We start from the raw sequence: 18,782 nt of genomic DNA on the forward strand, positions 1-18,782 counted from the left end.
AGAAGAATATTCATTACACAGGATTCTACAATTATGTTATTGCTACATGACCTTGCAGAACAAAGTTATGTTCTCGGTTAGGGCTTGCCTGACGCTGCCAGAGGAATCCAACTCAAAATATGCTGGATTGAGAAACCAAGTTCACATTCTTCTCTGCAAACTGAGATTTGAATAACAAACTCCATCCTTTCTAGATCAGAACTGTGAGATATTTCATACATAATGTTGAGAGCTGGGAATGACAGGACAAGGGGGAATGGCTTCCAACTGGCAGAGGGTGGGATTAGATGGGATAATGGGAAAAATCCTTCCCTTTGAGGGTGGTGAGGCCCTGGCAGAGGTTGCCCAGAGCTGCTATGGTTTTTCCATCCCTGGAAGTGTCCAAGGCCAGGTTGGATGGGGCTTGGAGCAACCTGGGACAGTGGTAAGTGTCCCTGCCCATGGCAGGGGATGGAACTGGTTGGGCTTTGAGGTGCATTTCAACCCAGACCATGCTGGGACGCTCAGCTCACTGAGGGCAGCCCAGAGCAGGGATGCAGGTACAGAACGGGCTCCTTTCCTCCTGCGAGCCGCCAAACGCCACCGCGGCCACCGCGGGTGGGAAAGGCTCTGTGCCCAAGTTCATAACCTCCCGTGAAAAGAACATTTAAGTTCATTTGCGCAGAAGGTAAGTACGGGTTTAGATGTTGCGAAGAGAACAGCAGCAAAGCGCTTTGCGGGGCTGTGCTTTTCTCCCAGCGCGGGGCTGGGTGATGCTGGCTGCGGTGCTGTACCGGGAGCCGCTGCGGTACCGCTCCGGGCCGGGGCCGGTGCCGGTGCCGGGGCGGGGCCGGGCCGGGCTCCCCGCCCGCAGGTGCGGATCCGCCCAAGGCGCGGCCCGCGCAGGTAAAGCCGGGCCGGCCCCGCCGCCGCCGCAGTCCCGCCGCGATGTTCGGGGCGCAGCAGCAGCCGCAGCCGCCCGCGCTGCCCCCGCACCTCCAGCAGCAGCACTACTACCGCCGGCAGCAGCACTACAGCACCCTGCCCGTCCGCCGGCCCTGCCCCGAGCCGCCGCCCTGCCCCGAGCCCCCGCCGTGCCCGGAGCCGGCGCGGCCGCTGCCCTGCCTGGACCCCGCTCCGCACCAGCAGCAGGACGGCGCCGTGGCCTACGACCGGGTGCGCACCTACGGGCCGGGCTGCCGCCGGGTCAGCACCTCCTGCTCCTCCCGGGCCGCCTCGCCGCTGGACTGCGGGCACGGCTGCGACCCGCCACAGGTACGGGACACGGCCCGGCCCGGCCCCGGTCCGACCCCGGTCCGACCCCGCGGGGGCTGCCCCGGCCCCAGCCCCAACTCCCGCCCGGGATGAGAGGGCTGCCCACGGCCCCGGCTCCCGGCCCGGGCCCCGGCTCCGTCCCGGGATGAGAGGGCTGCCCCCGGCCCCGGCTCCCGGCCCCGCGGTGCTGCTCCCGGCCCGGGACCCGGCTCCCTCCCGGGATGAGGGGCCGTCGAAGCCGAAGCCGGACCCGGGAGCTGCGGGTGCGCCCGGCGGGCAGAGAGTCTCCTCTGGCCGGGCTCCCCCAGGGGTCGGACGGGTCCAGAGGATCTCCTCTGGCCGAGCTCCTCCAGGGGTGGGACGGGTCCGGAGGGTCTCCTCAGCCCGGGTCCCCCGGGGATGGGACGGGCCCAGCCCGGCCCCTCCGCTCGCCCCGCGCATTTCCCGCTGTGGAAAAGCCGCTCCGCGCTGTCCCCGGGCACGGATGCGGTCACTGGCCCCGGTGTCTCCCTTTCCCACCCTTTCCACGCGGTTTTTGCCGGTTCTGGCACGGCCCAGCCCCGGTGCCACCGCTCCCTTCCCACGCCGGGATGTCACCGCGCGGCTCTGCTGCCTTGGGGCTGCCCATGCAAATGGAACACGAAGCCTGTGTGCTTATTAGTGCTCTTTGCATCGATGGTGCTTAATAAGGTCCGCGACTCAGGTGTTGGAGTTGGGCTTGGAAAGCCCTCGCAATGCAGTTCAGCAGGTTGGTTGTGTGTGCATCCAAGGCACGGCTTGAAAGTATCGGTGGAATTTAATGTCATTTTAACACATACAAATGGTATATTAAAACTAGAAACCAATAGCTTAAGAACATATTTAACTGATAAAGCAGAAAGGAGATCAAAATTTATTCTCAAGCCAATTTTTATTCATACAACAGAATGCCATTAACATCGATAGGATTGCTCTGCTGTACTCAAATGTCAATGTACATTTGCTTCAAGATGAACTCTTACTGAATTTTCTGTCTCTTGTTATATTTACCTATCAAAAAGAGTCTGGATTAAGACCAATACAAGATCTGCATTCCTTTCAAAGCAATATTTGCATAGTTTGAGGGCTGCCCTCCTCTCCAGGATGGTTTATGTAAATCCTAGGAAGCGAGTGAGCAGCTGCACTAATATAAGGACAAGAGGAAACAACCTCAAGTTGTGCTAGCAGAGGATTAGGTTGGATATTAGGAAAAAATTCTTCATGGAATAGATGGTTAAACATTGGAATAGACTGCCCAGGGAACTGGTGGACTCACCGTCCCTGGAAGGGTTCAGAAATGTGTGGCTGTGGCACTCGAGGACATGGTTGAGTGGTGGCCTTGGCCGTGCTGGGGAATGGTTGGACTCGATGATCTTGGTGAGTTTTCCAGCCTGAACTGGTCTGTGATCATAAGGCTTTGTAGGAGTTGGTAATGGCAGAGCCATTCCCTCTGTGTCCAGGTTGTTAATCCTCTTTTGCAAGATGTAGGGCAGGAGTGTAAACACAGGTCTCACCTCCAGATAAGTGATCTGCTCAGCTAGGCTGGATGATAGTCTGAATTGCAGTTAATTAATTAAATATTCATGGGCATAAACATTGCAGTCCCAGGCTTCCTCTGCCTAGATAAGTACGTGAACAAGGATTACAGACTCAAATGCTGTCGCTGCTTTATGGAGGATGTTTAATTTTCAACATCTGTTGTAGTCACTGAATCCATTATGTCCTGCTGATGAAAACGAATTTCTTGCTGAAGTGTTTTGCTGGACGGGACTTTAAAGACAAGAGGGTGTAGCTCAGTCAGGCTTTGTGTGGGTTGCAGTTTCAGTGGTGGAGAAGGAAGGCGCCTAATACAGATTATTAGGAAGTTATTAAAGCAGAAAACAGTACCAAACAGGGAAGTCAGCTGGGAGGAGGCAGAAGTGGCACACTTGGGCTGAATGGGAGAAGCCCTGGGAGGGGTGTAGGACATTCCCGAAGAGTGGATCAGTTGCCCTTTGAGCCCATTGGGTAGGGCCACATAAAGTGAGTAATGGACCCAACCAAACTCCCATTGTGTTTGTTCTAACAGGAGAATTTGGGGTTAGTGGCAGCCCAAAGCTGAAGCTTCAGCTCTGTACTGCTGCTAAAGCAAAGGGCTGTTTTACAGAATATTTAATTTGCTTCTGCAGAGCTTGTGTGGATTAACAATAACAGACAGGTACATCCCTGTTGATACAGTCTCCAGTCATCTGGCTGGGGTGTGCTCCTGTGTTTATGTACACTTTTAATAAGCTGGAGAGAGGGAGAATTTGAAATTGCTGTGTGCACAGAGCACATGTGCTGGTATTTTTTGTGGTTCAGGATTCGGGGGTTTTTTACTTTCGTGGTATGTTTTGTCCTTGGAGCAATTCACAGCAAATTTTGCTCTGCTTGATCTAAATGAGAAGTGTTTGGAATAAATTCCCTTCCAGTGTGGCTTATGTGTATGAATCCCTTCTCCATGGTCATGAAAAGATAATTTTTGAAGTGGCACATACAAAATGTTTGCAGAGGGCAAAACCCTGACAGGCTTTGTAGAGGTTCTCTGTCCGTGTGAGAAATTCTGGGAGTCAGGTGTTTGTGTGGCTGGGCTCAGTTCTGTGACGTGCAAAGGGCTCCCATGAAAATGGTGTAATATTAACCAGCTTTAGGGTTGGTCTGTGTTGTAACAGCCTCAAACACAGCCTGCCATTTCCCCATTTCACCTGCCAACTGCAACTCATAAATTATGAGCAGATGACTGGATTGCTTGTAATTAGACAGACAATGTGTTGTGGATAAAGGCCTTTGACATAGATGAAATTTTCACTTTCATCTCTGGGTTGGCTGAAGCCAAGGGTTACCTGTTGAAATTTAAATTAAAAAAGAGGACATTTGATTGCTTCTACATAAAATTGGCACACTAAGGGTAAATCTATCAAATGTTTATTCTAAAATTAAAATATCTTATTTAGAAATCTTAAAGACTTGCAAAAATATTAATGGAAGTTTTAGTGTTACCTTTTAAAATTGTCCTTATAAGCCTCATGGACAGAGGTTGGAACGGGAAGAACTTTAAAGTCCCTTCCAAACCAAACCAATCTGTGATCCTGTAAAACAGACCCAGACTGACTGGTCAGGCTGTCCTGAATTCCAAACCCACAACAGCACTGGGCTTTCCCTTTGGAATCCCACCTTCCCCTTCCTTCTCCCCGCTAGAAAATGCTGCATCTCCAGACACTTCTGAACTGCCTGAGCTGTGCCCCTTGGGAATGCTGGAAAACAGAAACAGCCCGAGATCCCTTCCCATGGCAGTGTCCCCACTGCTGGGGGACAGCTCCAGAGCCTTGGAGGTGGCACCTCCTTGTGCAGAGCCCTGAGCTGTGTGTGGGCAATCCAGGCTGGCACAGACACAGCCTCTTGGTCCCCTCCCAGCCTGTGCCAGTCCAGCCTGCTTGGCTGGAATGGGAGAAAGGGCAGGCAAATCTCTGTTTGTAAAGCAGTTCTTTGAAAATGAAAGAGTTTGGGTATCTCAAAAATAAGCATAATTTTATCCAGGCAAAACATTCTTAGGTTCTGTATAATAGTGCATATACAATGAGAATATTATAAAGGTCTGTTTCAACTTAAAATGCTCCAGACTCCTCTGCTGTGGGTTTATTCCTCTGAGACACCCTGGATATTATCCTCTCCAGACTTTGAGTTAATCCTGGCACGTTTGTGCCACCTTTCAGTGAATTCCAGGGCTGCTGTTCAGTGTCACACAATGGCCGTGTGTTGTCCCCATGCTGGGATGAAGCTGTCCCTGCTGTCCCACGGCTCTCCGGTGCCACAGCTCCTGTGCTCCTCATGGACACCGGGCTCAGGCTGTGCCTGCTCTGACACCGGGCTGCAGGAAGGACCAGTGGCCATTCCTGTGCTGAGTGTTTCACTTTTTAGCTGCAGTTCTGCAGGTGTTGGTGTGAAGGATTGGGCTGCATGTTCCACCTCTCTGTTTGTGTCCCCAGAGTCCTGCTGGCCCATGGGGTGGCAGCTGCGCTGAGCAGCTCCCCAAGTTTCTGCAACTCTTTTAATTTTGAAATTTCTTAATTACTCTGACTGCTGCAAAAACAGTTTCTTTTCTACTTTTGTTTCTCTTTCCTGCTGCTGTTATGATTCACTCTTGAGAGGTTTGGAAAACTGCTCCAGGCTTCCTAAACTTATGCAACAGTTGATAGGAAACCTGACCTACTTCAGAGCTGCTCTCACCTGGCTGAGAATGTGTCTGAGACTGAACTGCAGCAACATAAACTTCCCCCTGGCTTTGGGGAAGAAATGATTCATTATGAAAATTGGAGGTTTGTGCTGTGAGGGAGGATAAACAGTATGCTGCAAACTGACAAATTGCCCAGTCTTAGACTGGGTTCAGTGGGAGCTCTGCTTGTTTGGGTCAAGACCTGGATGTGAAGGGTTGAAGCAATGTGTGATTTGTTAGAACTGGGGAGGACAGTGTCTGCAATTGCTTCTAGACAGTGCTGGGGCAAAACCCAAGGAAATCTATTTGAAAACAAAGCTGCTGCCAGGGACAGATTCTTGTAATTTAAAGAAGCCCATCTCATTTTTCATCCAGGAATGTGCAGATGCTCCACGTGGGCATCATTCCCAGAGGTGGCAGCTGTGGAGCTGTATGCACTGGGTGTGACCCAGGGGGTTGTTGGGCAGCTCCTCTACCTGTTATTTCTGAGTTTAAGCAAAATCCCAATTTTCATGCCTTGGTGAAACAAAAAGAATATTATGCATCTCCATCTACACCAGCTGAGTTTGATGTGTAACATGAAAAAACTGAAAATAAAAGAGATGGACTGGGACATGGGACCCAAGAAGCCTCATCCAGCTTTGATTTGTAGCCTGTTATGCTGCACTTACAGAAAATATGGACTAATTCCCTCAGACCAGCAAAGAGGGGATTGAGAAAAGCCCAGCTCTTAAAATGCAGTGAAGGATTGTGCCTTGTCTTGCTGCACATGGACCAGTTCCTTTGGGGTGAAGGCTCTGGGTTTAAAACATCTCCAGGTGATTGTGGCCAGTGGATCCCAAAGTATTTACAGCCAATGTCCATAATCAGATTCCTCTGCCAGAAAAGCTGTTAGAGATTGAGGTGCAGTAATCTCTGACCCTTTTTCCTTCCTTGCAGGGCACCATCCGCAGGATCATTATCGAGAACCCGGATCAGGTAGGGAAACTGTGCTGGACTTCCCTCAGCTCCTCCACAGGGGGTGATAAACTCTGAGCACACAGCTCACACCTCTGAGGGTGAGAGATGCAATTCTGAGGGATTGGAAACACTGCAGAATGGCCACTCAGGCTCCCACCTCTCAGCATTTAAGTCTTTATTAATATCGATTAATTATTAACTGTTTCTACTGTATTTATTTCACATAGTCCCTATCCAAGCACAACCACTTTGTTTCCAAATGAACACACACTCATTCACATGTTCACATCTTAAAGGACATCTCACATATCTTTAAATTATCTATTTTTAGTTAGAATTACACTAATCCTGAGCTTGCTCTTTGACAAGATTTATGGATGTTTTTGTTTGTGTGTTTTACAGGAGCCATTATCCCCTTTTCTTAGAGGGGCAAGTTTCTCTCCTGGAAATAATGTCATCTATGAAAAAACAATAAGAAAATATGAGCTATTAAATCCCCTCCAAGTAAGTTGGGTGTTTATATTATCTATTGCAGGAAGAACATTGAGTTGGTAGCAGGAAATTGATGTGTCTGGGTTGGGTTGGTTCTGGATTTTTTTCTTATTTTTGTTAGGTGTAGCTGCCAACCTGAGAAGTGCCTTGTTGTGATCTAGGAGACATTCTCAAAGTAAATGAAGCAATATTTAAGGAGAGCAGAAGGTGGAATATTTGACATATTTTTCCAAAGAATTTATTATTAACTAACAATGAAAACTGCTGTTGTATCTCTAATACTGTTAGTCTATATGTGAATAGTAGCTGCGAATCAGTTTCTTGCAATAGCTTCATAACAGAACAACCAAGATACATTTTTAGAAAAAAATATTAAAAATTAAATTTTTTTTGCTAACTCTTGAAAAAAATGTATTTGGCAAACCTGTCTGAAATTTCATCTCCCAATTGTTGTTTTATCAGTAGCAAAAATATCGCTCCATTTTATTGCTCTGAAACATTTCCAACAGGGAAGAAATCTTGAAATTTAGCATATGTCAGAGTGGTTTACCTGAGGTTTTTTACTTGGTTTTTTAAAAAGGAACTTTTCATGGCTCTCTGGATTTTAGACAGCTGAATTCTGTGATATCCAGTCTCTGAAGTGGAAAAGAAAAAAAAACGTAATTACAAATAACAGCTTCTGTCTTTCTGCAGATGATGTGCAATGAAAAGAATAAAAAATTGTGGAGTTTAGCCCTAGAAATCGTAGTTTTACTTACGATTTTTTTTTACCTGGGCTATGTTTAGATTTAAGTCACATCAGGAGCATAGTCCTAAAGGAAATTTTCATGTGTAGTGGGACATCCACCTTGGGAAAGGATTTTTGCTTGTGCTTCTCCCTGGCAGCTACTAAAATTGGAAGGAAAATTGGTGAATTGCAGCCCTGGAGTAGGAAAGTGTGAGGCAAACTCACGTTCAGTTAGGTATGAAAGCAATTTAATTTGGATTATTAAAACATCCAAAACCACCACCAGCACTGCCAGTCACGGGCAGATTTCACTCACTGTTGAGGTTGGTGCAGTGCCCGGCATTAACCCTTTCTGTCCCAGCAGGGCATTTCCCATTGCTGCTGTGCCCAGCATTAACCCTTTCTGCCCCAGCAGGGCATTTCCCATCCCTGCTGTGCCTGGCATTAACCCTTTCTGCCCCAGCAGGGCATTTCCCATCCCTGCAGGCCCAGCATTAACCCTTTCTGCCCCAGCAGGGCATTTCTCAGCATTAACCCTTTCTGCCCCAGCAGGGCATTTCCCATCCCTGCTGTGCCCAGCATTAACCCTTTCTGTCCCAGCAGGGCATTTCCCATCCCTGCAGGCCCAGCACTAACAGTCCTTTCCGTGGCAGGAGCGGCAGTTCCAGGTGTGCCCGCCGGAGCCGTGCCAGCAGTGCCCGCCGCTCGCGGTCACGCAGCAGTGCCAGCAGACACAGACGGGCAGTCCCTGCGAGCTGTGCCCGGGCCCGGGGACCGACGACTGCCGGGGACACCCCGTGAGGAGGGGCACGGCGCCCCCCGAGCTGGTGAGGGCTCCGCTGCTTGTTCTGGGTTTGTTCTTAGCCACCACTGGGGATAAAAAACTGCGGGAATGAGCGGTTTGATGGCTCTGCAGCCTCCAGAGGTTTGTGTGGACACTCACCCTTGTCGCTGAGCAGGGTCTGTGTGTCTGTCTGGGACTGTCCGAGGCTTTCTCACGTGCTGTTGGAGGGGGAAGGCTGTTGGAGAGTTGTGTTTCTTGCTGTCACAGGCCTGTGCTCAGGTGTGCGCTGACTGAGATGAGCCCGTGGGGTTTAACTGGGCTCAGTCTCACGGGGCTGTTTGGTTTTGATTTTCTCTACTCATCAATTCAGGCGGGTTTCACCTGTCAGTCTGTACACAAAGACTGAGAGATGTACAGCCTCTGCTTTGGGAGGAAACACACATTGCTTTATAACATCAGCTCAGGGTTCCTTCCCTCCTATGCTGATCAGCCAGGGCTTCAAATGCATTTCAATTTGATGCAAAAGTTGTTGACACAAATTCAGTGGAAGCACGAAGGGAGCTTCCTGGTGTACCTGCAGCCTGTTAGTGCGGCTGGGGAGGGAGTGCAGCAGGTCCCTCCTGTGCACCCAGTCAGTGTTTGGGTGACAAACACCCTGAGGACCTCAGTCAGACCTGTGCAGAACCTTCCAGGGCTGGGCACTCCCATCAGCCAGCTCAGCACACTGAGCTTGGGCTGAGCACACTGCTGTGGGAGCAGGACTTGGCCTGGTTCTTGTTGTTCTAAAGGAAGTCATTCCTCTCTGTACAGTTTATTGAAAACCAGCAGACATGGAAGACTCACTATTAAGTGTAAATAAATTGAAAATTGCTAAGAGCAGCCAGACCCAAATCCTACCTATAGCATTTTTATGTTCAGCTTCCATCCCAAAGAAGGGATGTGTTCTGATGCCCTGCCTGTCTCCTGGCAGGTGAGCTGCCCCCAGGACAGCCCCGAGCAGCTGGACTGTCGCTTCTTTGGGGAGCTGCTGGCCGAGCTGCACCGCAAGAGCAATGACCTGTACAGCTGCCTGCTGCAGCACGTGGAGAAGATTGGGACAAGGTATTGCCTCTGGACCTGCCATTGCCACGTCCCAGATACCAGCACTGCACAGCTGACTGGGACAGTGTTGTTTGTGAATTGGTTGTTTCTTCGTGACACCTGGAATTGTCTGGATGTTTTGCAAATTCATCTGATTTACAAATAACTGAGGACATAGAAATGCTGTAAGCCAAGGAAATTTATTGCCTGTGATGCTTAAAAATTGTGTCTCCCACATGTGTTTGTACATTGAGCAAACAAGAGCTTACAGCACGCTCTGACATATATCTCATGACACAATTCTATTGCTGTGTCCTGAAGAAACAATCCAAACATCCAAATTTCCTCAGTGCTGCTGTGATGTTGTGTCATGGATTAAAGGCATAAAGCTCAGTCTCTACATCCAAATGAACATTAAGCATATTTTCTGCAGAGCCCTGCATTCCATCTGTGGAAAGAAATTGGAGTCACAGCAGGCAGTGCCATGCACAACCTTCCCCCCTTCCCTCCCATCACCCTCATTCTTCCCCCTCACTCCCCATCCTGTCTGGTGCCTTCCAAGGTCACCGAATAAGGAAAGTGGTCCTGTGGCAGGGGAAAAAAGGAATTGAACCATCACAGAAACCCTGAGAATGCCGAATCAACACTTGGGGCAGGGCAGGGAATTGCAGCAGAGTTGTGGGCGAACCATTACCCAGGTAATTAAGGGAGTAATTGGGTTAACTGCCCATAATTGGGATAAGTGCCCAAAGGACTGGGGATAGTCAGCCTGTGTTTGTGTTGCTGTAGGACTCCACTCTCCCCAGAAGTTCCTCCACAGGGGGACAGTAATGACTCTTCAGCTGAGAAAGATCCTTGCTCTGTATTGTCCGGATAATCTTTTAGTGGCGAATATGCCTGAATCCTTTTTGTGTTTTACAGGAACCACGACATTGAATTCACGTGCCAGGTAAGGCTCAGGCTGTGCCCTGACACCTCTGGGGGAGGGTTCAAGCAAATAAAGCCAAAGCAGTTGAAATGAAGGAGGCTGGTCTTTGTTAGTTAATGCTTCCTGCTTGTAAAAACATTCAGAGCCCGAAAGCTGCCAGGCAGGCATTTGCAAATGTGATATACTGAAAGGAAACTTCAGAAATTGGATTATTCCAGTATGAGAGTCAAATTTTGGAAGTCTCTCCTGCTGTTCTGATAATGGTTTCACTGGAAAATGACTTGCACAGGTACCTGTATTTTTACAATGTGTTTTTTGCAAAGGCTCTTTCACTCCCTGGCCAGTGAAGCTGCTGCTGAGCAGCAGGTGCTGCACCTTTGAAGGCATTCAGTGTGAATGGGGCAGAAATACCTGTCCAGGGTTCACCTGCAGGAAGCAAATGCCACTGAACCCTGGCAGCATCTCCTGGTGGTCATCTGGGGTTTACTGGCAGCCCGCTCAGAAACACGAGGTTTTGCCCCACCATAAACTGAGTTGTAGCATCAGCTGTTAATCCCTGAGAGAGGATTGGTTTAAATACTCCTTTTAAATGTTGAATTTAAGGATTTGAATATATGCTTCATGTATCACTTTATCTCACTTTGTACATGCCCCACATATAAAAGACTTCAGAAGTTTTCTAGATAGACTTTGATCTATTTTTGTTCTTATTTGCCTTGTACTAAGGATGTTTTTCATAGCAGAGCTGTGTAATTAATGAAGAAACCACATTACTAATCTACCAGGCAAAATTCTTAATCAAGATGTCTCCCCTTTCCTCCCTTCTTTGCTTAGACTGAAGATATTGAAGAATTAATTCCCAAAGGACTGTCTGAGGCAACAAAGCAGCAGATTCGTTATCTCCTGCAGGTATGGGAGCTTGGCAGCCTGTAGGGGCTGGCTCACACACTGGAGTGTGTATACAACCATGTGTACATGGCACCTTCACTCTGTATTCCCCCATCCCGTTGTTTCTAGAGTGAGGGGGCTGGAATGGTGGCTTCCAAGGAAGTGTCACATGGACCCACAGTCCAGCTGTGTGTTTTAAACTGAGCTCTGCTGGGGTTTTCCTGCAGTTTCACTGGAAACTGTCTTGGCTTTTGAACACTGACAGGAGAACAGAGACCTTTTATCTTTCTGTGTTGTGTATTAGGGCTTTAAAACCCAAACACAACTAGGAGGTGCTAAAAACCCAGAAGCAGAGCCTGAATCCCACCTGCCCCCAGCCCAACCCCGTGGCTGGGCATGGAGGAGGGAGGAAGGGAGCTGAAGAACCAGCCCAGGAGGACAAAACCCTTTACACCTGAACCACAACAGGAATGGCTGTGTTTGCTGCTGGATGCCAAAAGCACAGCTCAGCCCTCAGAGCTGCCTTTGCCAGGCAGATGTGTCAGGGCAGCCTCAGCAGGAGTGTCCTGATCTGGGCTCCCTCAGGTAGGGGCAGGGTGATCCTACCTGGGAGCTGCACCTTGGAATTGCTTCCTGGTAAAAAAAAAAAAATGCATTGAAATGAAGTTGAGAAGGAGCAGCCTGGTCTGAGTTTGCAGCTGCCCTGATCTGACCTCCCCCATCCCCTCCAACTGGAATTATTTTGTGCTTCTCTGACAAGGAAGATGGACATCAACCCCATGGACATTCCAGCCAGTATGAGGAGGTTCAGCTCCAGGTGAAAAAGCTGAACAGGCATTTCCTGTTGTCTCTGTGTCCAGCTGGTTTTACACCCTCCCAGCTGTGACTGTAAAATGCAGCCAGAATGGCTTTTGGGGAAGCAGGTGTTGTCAGGATCCACCCAGGGTGCTCTCAGAGCCCCTGGCCACCAGGACAGAGCTGGGAGGGAAGGGTTTGCACAGCCCAGGATCCCGAGCTGGGAATGACCAGAGGAAAATTCCACTGGAGAAGCACATGGCACCTCTGGGATTTAGCAACCTCTAGCACTAAGCAATTGCTGAGTGGGGTTTTACTTACATTTTTATAGTTTAAATTTCACCATTAACTCAATTCCTTCTTTCAAACTACCCTATAGTGTATTACAGAATAAAACCAACAAAACCATAAGGCAAAAGTGAAATTCCACTTTAATTACAAAACAAAAAAAGGTGAGTTACTCCAGGAATGAAGTCTCAGACACGCCATGGCACCACTGGGGATAAAAAAACTGGGCAAGGGCCAATCCCCATACAGATAGAAGGCATAAGATCTCCAAATTAAGGGAACACACAGGGGGGTTTCACTTTAATCTGGACAGGAAAAAAACCCACAGTTTTACACAGAATATTTAGCCCCTCCAAGAGTGTTACAACTTGAGGAGTTATTTTGTGTGTCTTTTCAAAGTCTATTTTCCTTCTTTTAAATGTTATAAATGTATCATGAAATGCAACAATTTATATTTTCACCTGAATCAATACACAGCTATTAAAGGCATTAAAATTAACATTCCAAAGGAGAACAGTGTTGGGCTGTGGTCACTTAATAGTTTTCTCTTTCATCCAGGTGACTCCTTTCATCTTTGGGATCTTTTTCCTTTTAAAGGGAGGAGTTGGCTGTATGAGCTTTTTTCATTTGAATTTTTAAAAATGTTAATTAAATTCCCTCATCCTTGAGCCCAAAGCTTTGCCAGATCTCAAACATGACTCATTCCTCTGTGCCTTTTCAGGCAGGGCAGTAATTTTTTTAAAATCAATGTAAGCACAAAGCTTTTAAAGCTCCAATAATAATTGTACAATATTAACACATTTATTTTTTCCTTTATTGGTGTACAAAGGCAGTTCCTTACCCCGTTGTTCCTTCCATTTTAACAATGTTGTCCTGTGTTACAAGGCAGAAATGGAACACTGGCATTTGCAGAACAAAGTGCAGTGGAAACGTTTCCTGCAGAAACTGTGGGCACTTCAAAGGACGTGCAATGGTTTTAGAAGTTACTGTCACCTGTAAAGCAGTTTCTGTTCTACCTCTGGTCAGGCACACTGTAAACAAAGCTGCCTAATTAATCCCAATTATCCTTTTCATTTTTTCCCTCCCAGATGAGAGCGACATCGGACAAATCCCTGAGACTGGTGCTCTCCACCTTCAAGAACCTGCGGGAGGAGCTCTGCCATTTGCAGGATGACCTGGGGGTGAGTGCTGCTCCTCATCCCGCTGCTCCCAGCTGGCAGCAGGAGCCCAGGGCTGGCATTCCTGGCTCTGGCAGTGCCTCAGGGGGCTGGATGGACACGGGTGGCTTTGGCAGCTCCACGGGTTCTCTGCCTTCAGCCAGCCCAGCCCTGTGGCTGTGGCTGTCGGCAGCAGACAATTCCTGTTGTTCCCCACACCAGCCCAAGTGCTCGGCACTGCTGGGAATGTCACAGCATTGTCCTGGAAAATGCAAAGTTCAGGGAGAAGAGTTTGAACTTGAGCACAGAGCAAGGAGTGGGTGCAGTGGGCTTAGGTTTGGGATGGTGTTTATTTGGGTTTTTTTTGTTGGCTTCTATTTAAATTGTTTCTGGGGCAGACTGGAAGGGCAGTGTCCAGGATCCCAGTGCTCACCACCCAACACAAAGCCACAGTGTGTGCTATGTACCTAAACCCCAGACTTTCAAGAAAGTTGAGCATTTTCTCAGTTCTAAAACATCCCTGTATTAATGACTATGTTGCACTTTATGGGAAGAATTTACTGAAAACTTTTGACTTTTGTCCTGCAGAAGCTGGAAACTGACAATGTCTTGCTGAAGAAGGATTTGGCTTTTAAGGATTCCCAAGTGAAAGAGTATGAAACACTGCTGGCTTCTCTGAGGGAGAACAATCGTCAGCAGCAGGTGAATCACGAAACATTTCCAGTGTCATTCCAGGCAACCAACATGGGGGCAATTTGCTGACTTTGGGTGCTCTGAGTAACTGCTGCCTGTTGTGTGTGTGATGCTGTTCCTCCCCTGAGGAATTCCATGTGCTCATTCCCTGTGCTTTCCAGCAAGGGCTCAGGGACAGCACTGCCAGATGCCGCTCCCTGGAGGAACAGCTCCTGTCCCTGCGGCTCAGCGAGGGCAACAAGGACTGCCAGCTGAAGGAGCTGGAGTACAGCAAGAGGGCCCTGGAGCAGGAGATCCAGAGCCTCAAGCTGCAGGTGAGGTGCAGTAGCCAAGTCCCAGACTCGGAGGGATCAGTGTAGGAAAACTAACAATGACAACTCTGTAAATCAAACTGGATTCTGTGCTGCAGAGCTGCTCCAGCCCGACCCTGCAGACCACGACAGACGAGCTCTCCAGCCGCTACGTGGAGATGATCAACAGCCTGAGGGAGGACAAGGACAGGGAGATCCGCAGCCTCAGGGTAAGGGGCTCTGCTGGCTGTGTGCAGGGACAGCTGCTCTGCACTCACAGCAGCAGAGATCTACCACAGGCACTTCTTGGGTGTCTTCTGCTTGTGCAGTTACTTTACTCATAGACACTGCTGATGGTGTAAAACTTTTATAGTAGAACATAAAACTGTGATTTTAAAAAAACCCAACCATTCTTTACATGAAGAAATTAGGGATGAACCTGATTAGTAGGCTGTCTTAAAGGGATATTTTGTGTGTCTTGATAATATAAGTAATTAGTCAAAATATGCTTAATAGGAAACAAAAATAAATCCCAGTCACAGCTGTATTTAGGAAATGTCTCTCATGGAAAGCAGTGGCAAAAGTCTCCAACTCTGGAAGCCAATTCAACTGGTTCAGTGTTGGTTTAGCGTGAGAACTGTAAAATCATTGAATTAATACTGGGTAAAATTCAGTCCAATTATCACTTTCTGAATTTACTGTGTGGCTCAACGTCCTGACCTGAAAATCCCTGGGTCTCACTGTTGATGGTGTTAATGAAATGCCACCCCTGGAGCCCTGGGTGGGTGCTGAGGGGCCCAGAGCCCCCCACACCTGAGAGCTCCTGCCTTGTTCTGCAGTCCCAGCTGTGCCAGTTCCAGCAGGACATAACCAGGAGAGACGGGAGCAACAGCGACTTGCAAATGAGGCTGCATGAACTGACATCACTGCTGGAGGACAAAGAGGCTTTTATTAAACAACAGCAAGAGGTAAAATAATACAAGTTATTTCTTTTCTAAGCGTTTTGGTGTTTAAGCCTCCATGTACTGTGTAGGTGGAACCTTACCAGGAAGCCCCTTGTCCTCTCCTGGCTCAGGAAAGGGGGTTAGGATTTGTTCTAACTGAATGCTGTTCCTCTGCCAGCCTTCTGAAAGGGCAGATTTTCAGACTGTTGAGACAAATTTCTGCAAATATTTTGTTGTGGCTTTAGTGAACTGATACTTCAGAAAACATGACTTCACATCAATGTTTGCTTTTGGTTTTTTCAGGAACTCTTCAGACTGAAGCAAGAGAAGTTATCAGGCAGTCAGTCCCCTGGGGTGACAGCCATCATCACTAAAAAGTAATGTCTTATTCATCTTTTTTAAAAACACATCCTTTGGGCTTTTCTTTGTTTAGGCTCTGTTTAGCAACCTGTTCAACTCTCTACAGGTACAGGAATCAGTATCCTATTCTGGGTCTGCTGTCTGATGACTACAAGGTCACGTCACCTGTCAATAAATCACAAACCATTGTCATTGAGAGGACTGGAGAGATCTGGAAACACGTAAGTGTACCTGGAGATGGACTCTTCCCTCTGCAATCATAAGTGTTCAATTTAACTTCAAAGCAAGTATTACCCAAACTGAGAGCTCAGGGGTGCCCTGTGGTAATTGAACTGCAAAAAGCAAAGTGACTGACTGCAGCCAGGGAACTGTCCTAGCTCTTAGAGCAGGCAGTAATTGGTGGGTGTGGTACAAATAAAACCTTTTGTTGTTTTCTCGGGCACGTAATTACCCTGAACAAAAGCATCAGCGTTGTCTAACACCGGCCCCGGGGTGTTGCTGTACTGGGCAGGTAGGCAGGGACTGTGTCCTGCTGTGCTCTCAGGTGAGGAGGGATTTGGGAGGGCAGTGCTCCTCCTGCGCATTAGGAGCATTAATGACTCCAAGCCAACACTAAAACATACAAAGCACCACATCCCTGAAACTCACTCTGAGCCAGGGCAGTGACGAGCCAGGAATGCAGAAGAGTGCTGACATTTTAAGGAGTGATTCAGAGTAAAAATAGAAAACAGGGCTGCAGAAGCTATTTCTGTTACAGGCAGGGCTCGTGGTGCCAAGCCTGGCTACAGGGTAATGGCAGGGTGGCCAAGCAGGGGGTGGTGGCTGCAGGTCACAGCAGCACCTGGACACAACCACGGGGGGACACAGCCAGGGGACAGTTCGGTGACAGCCTGAGCAGAGGCAGGTAACACACCTGGCATGTCCCTCAGGGGGGCCTTGCCTGCAGCAGGATTAAAAAAGCAAAAAACTCAGAGCACTGGCAAAGAGCAGAGTCTTACTATATGCATAGCACTGATCCCTAAACCTCACCCAGGTGCATTGCAACCTAGTGAAATGTCAAGCAAGAAAACAGCAATAAATGAAAAAATAAAGTGTTTACTACAGAGGAAAGGCTCACTGGTCCCCTTGGACACTGTACAAGAGTGAACAAGTAGGTAATTAATGAGATGCTTTATAGGAGGTAGTTCTGTTTCATAACAGAAACAGGTTTGTGTATTTCTTCTAACAAGGTGCTTGTTTCTTTTAGGAATGAGAGATGCCTTTGAGCCCTCAGAGCTGCTCCAAGTTCACAAACCACTAAAACTGCTTTACTTTCTGCTCTTCTGCATCCAAGAAAAGGTTCAGTCTGATAGTGAGGAAGGCTGGGAAAACATTAAGGACTCACTTTTCCCTTGGAAGAGTGGGATGCTATCCCTCTGTGAACTTCAGCTGTTCTTGACTAACTCCTGTTCTTCAGCCAGTCCTGAGGAAATCTAGGAGACAAAAAGAAGACACCTGAAACCTTTTCCTCTTCATCCCTGTAGCCATGTTCTGTCTCTTCATGCTGAGAGTGGGAATGACCCTGATGTCAGTCCCACCCCTCCCACAGCTGCTTTCAGTGCTGAGTCACGAGCTGCCATGGGAACTTCAAAAATACCTCACTGGAAACTGCTCCTTACCTTGCACCTGCCTCTGTCTGGGAAGCTCGGACACCAAGGACAAAACTTACATCAAACCCAGCTTCTGACCTGGCAAATGCCAGCAGGACCCAGTTCACTGAAGGGCTGGGCCAAGGCTCATTTTAGAGAATGCTTCTGACCTCAGAGTTTATGTATTTTCAGCCCCAAACCAGCTGTATTTATTTGCTGTGCTTTAAATTTTCAAGAACTTGGTATATTTTTATATAGAAGAATTTTGTGTGAAAATAAGTCATGGACTAATTTTCTTATCAGAGCAACCTGCCATTTACAATTTCCACTCCTTGAAGGACCACAGAAATTCTTTCAAACTGATTTGGTGTTCATGATTCAGTAGTTGTCTGAGCAACACAGCACAGAGACTCACAGGGAAAGTTTGCAACGCTGCAATCCAAAGGTGCTCTTTTATGGTGGGGTTCTTGCTTTGCTTTCCTGCTGCAGCCATGTATTTCTGGTCCCAGATAGACCCTGGGCAATGTTTAATGGGGAAAGAATGCTGGAGGCTACCTGTAACCATGAAATAAACCCAAGTCTAACTCTCTGGATCACTGTCTGTCTGTCCTGGACACAGTTTGTGTACAGCTGGAGGGGGGGGGGGGGATGTAGGTGGCGTCTTGTTCCTCTCCATGAATCTTTACAAGTGAAGGATTGGGGCTGGATCCCTTTCCTGGCTGCTGCTGCTGCCAGAACTCCCTCAGGTGATGCTGGATGTCCAGCTGGCCTCGTGCTCTTTGGGACTGGGCAAAGAGCTCCAGGTAAAACCTGTTCCTGCTGCAGATCTTTGAGTGTGTTCAGGCTGAGATGGGCCTGCAGTTTCACCAGCCGGGTCCCCCCTTCAGCCTGGCTTTAATTAGTTAAATACCCTAACTTGAAGGCAGAGTGCACCCCTCTGCATTCAGTAATTATTCTAAAACAGATTCTGAAGCAACCCCCTTTTCTGCAGAGCAGTGAATAAAAGGTACATCTGCACTCAGAGCTAAAATGCTCCTGCCATGGGACAGTGGCAGTGCAATAAATAATTTTAGTTACACTGTCAGCAAAAGACTTTTCACCTTTGGTGATCTTAAACACCAAAAGGACTAACAGCACCATGTCTGTTCAATGCCAGCAGTTACCTGTGCAGGTGCTCCTTGTGCTCCCACCAGGGCTGGGGGTTTCCCACAGCTCCGACGAAGCTACAAAGAGCAGAAATGGGAGTTAGTAATGGCCACAGCTCC

The 18,782-nt window shown here is 48.2% G+C and overlaps 1 protein-coding gene across 2 annotated transcripts; it reads left to right on the forward strand.

Annotated features, from left to right (window-relative positions):
• The first annotated feature begins 241 nt into the window (after positions 1-241).
• On the forward strand, positions 242-18,110 carry POF1B (POF1B actin binding protein). Of its 2 annotated transcripts, none has more exons than XM_072929027.1 (15): positions 242-424; positions 6,443-6,481; positions 6,866-6,967; positions 8,336-8,509; positions 9,437-9,567; positions 10,468-10,495; positions 11,309-11,383; positions 13,534-13,626; positions 14,191-14,304; positions 14,457-14,609; positions 14,705-14,815; positions 15,425-15,553; positions 15,833-15,906; positions 15,996-16,110; positions 17,136-18,110. In XM_072929027.1, exons 1-15 carry the CDS (start codon positions 257-259, stop codon positions 17,139-17,141), a joined length of 1,512 nt encoding a protein of 503 aa, XP_072785128.1. In that variant the 5' UTR covers positions 242-256; the 3' UTR covers positions 17,142-18,110. The 2 variants fall into 2 exon arrangements, with proteins under 2 accessions (XP_072785128.1, XP_030128284.4); XM_030272424.4 differs by lacking the exon at positions 242-424 and adding an exon at positions 879-1,254.
• The last annotated feature ends 672 nt before the right edge of the window (positions 18,111-18,782 follow it).

Source organism: Taeniopygia guttata, chromosome 4A (assembly GCF_048771995.1).
Source record: "Taeniopygia guttata chromosome 4A, bTaeGut7.mat, whole genome shotgun sequence".
NCBI lineage: Eukaryota > Metazoa > Chordata > Aves > Passeriformes > Estrildidae > Taeniopygia > Taeniopygia guttata.

Excerpts from the sequence above, each read along its gene's own strand:
- POF1B (XM_030272424.4), top strand. The coding sequence starts at position 928 with ATGTTCGGGGCGCAGCAGCAGCCGCAGCCGCCCGCGCTGCCCCCGCAC. Across the intron at positions 1,255-6,442 it reads ACGGCTGCGACCCGCCACAG|GGCACCATCCGCAGGATCAT; the intron begins GTACGGGACACG and ends CCTTCCTTGCAG. Across the intron at positions 10,496-11,308 it reads ACATTGAATTCACGTGCCAG|ACTGAAGATATTGAAGAATT; the intron begins GTAAGGCTCAGG and ends TTCTTTGCTTAG.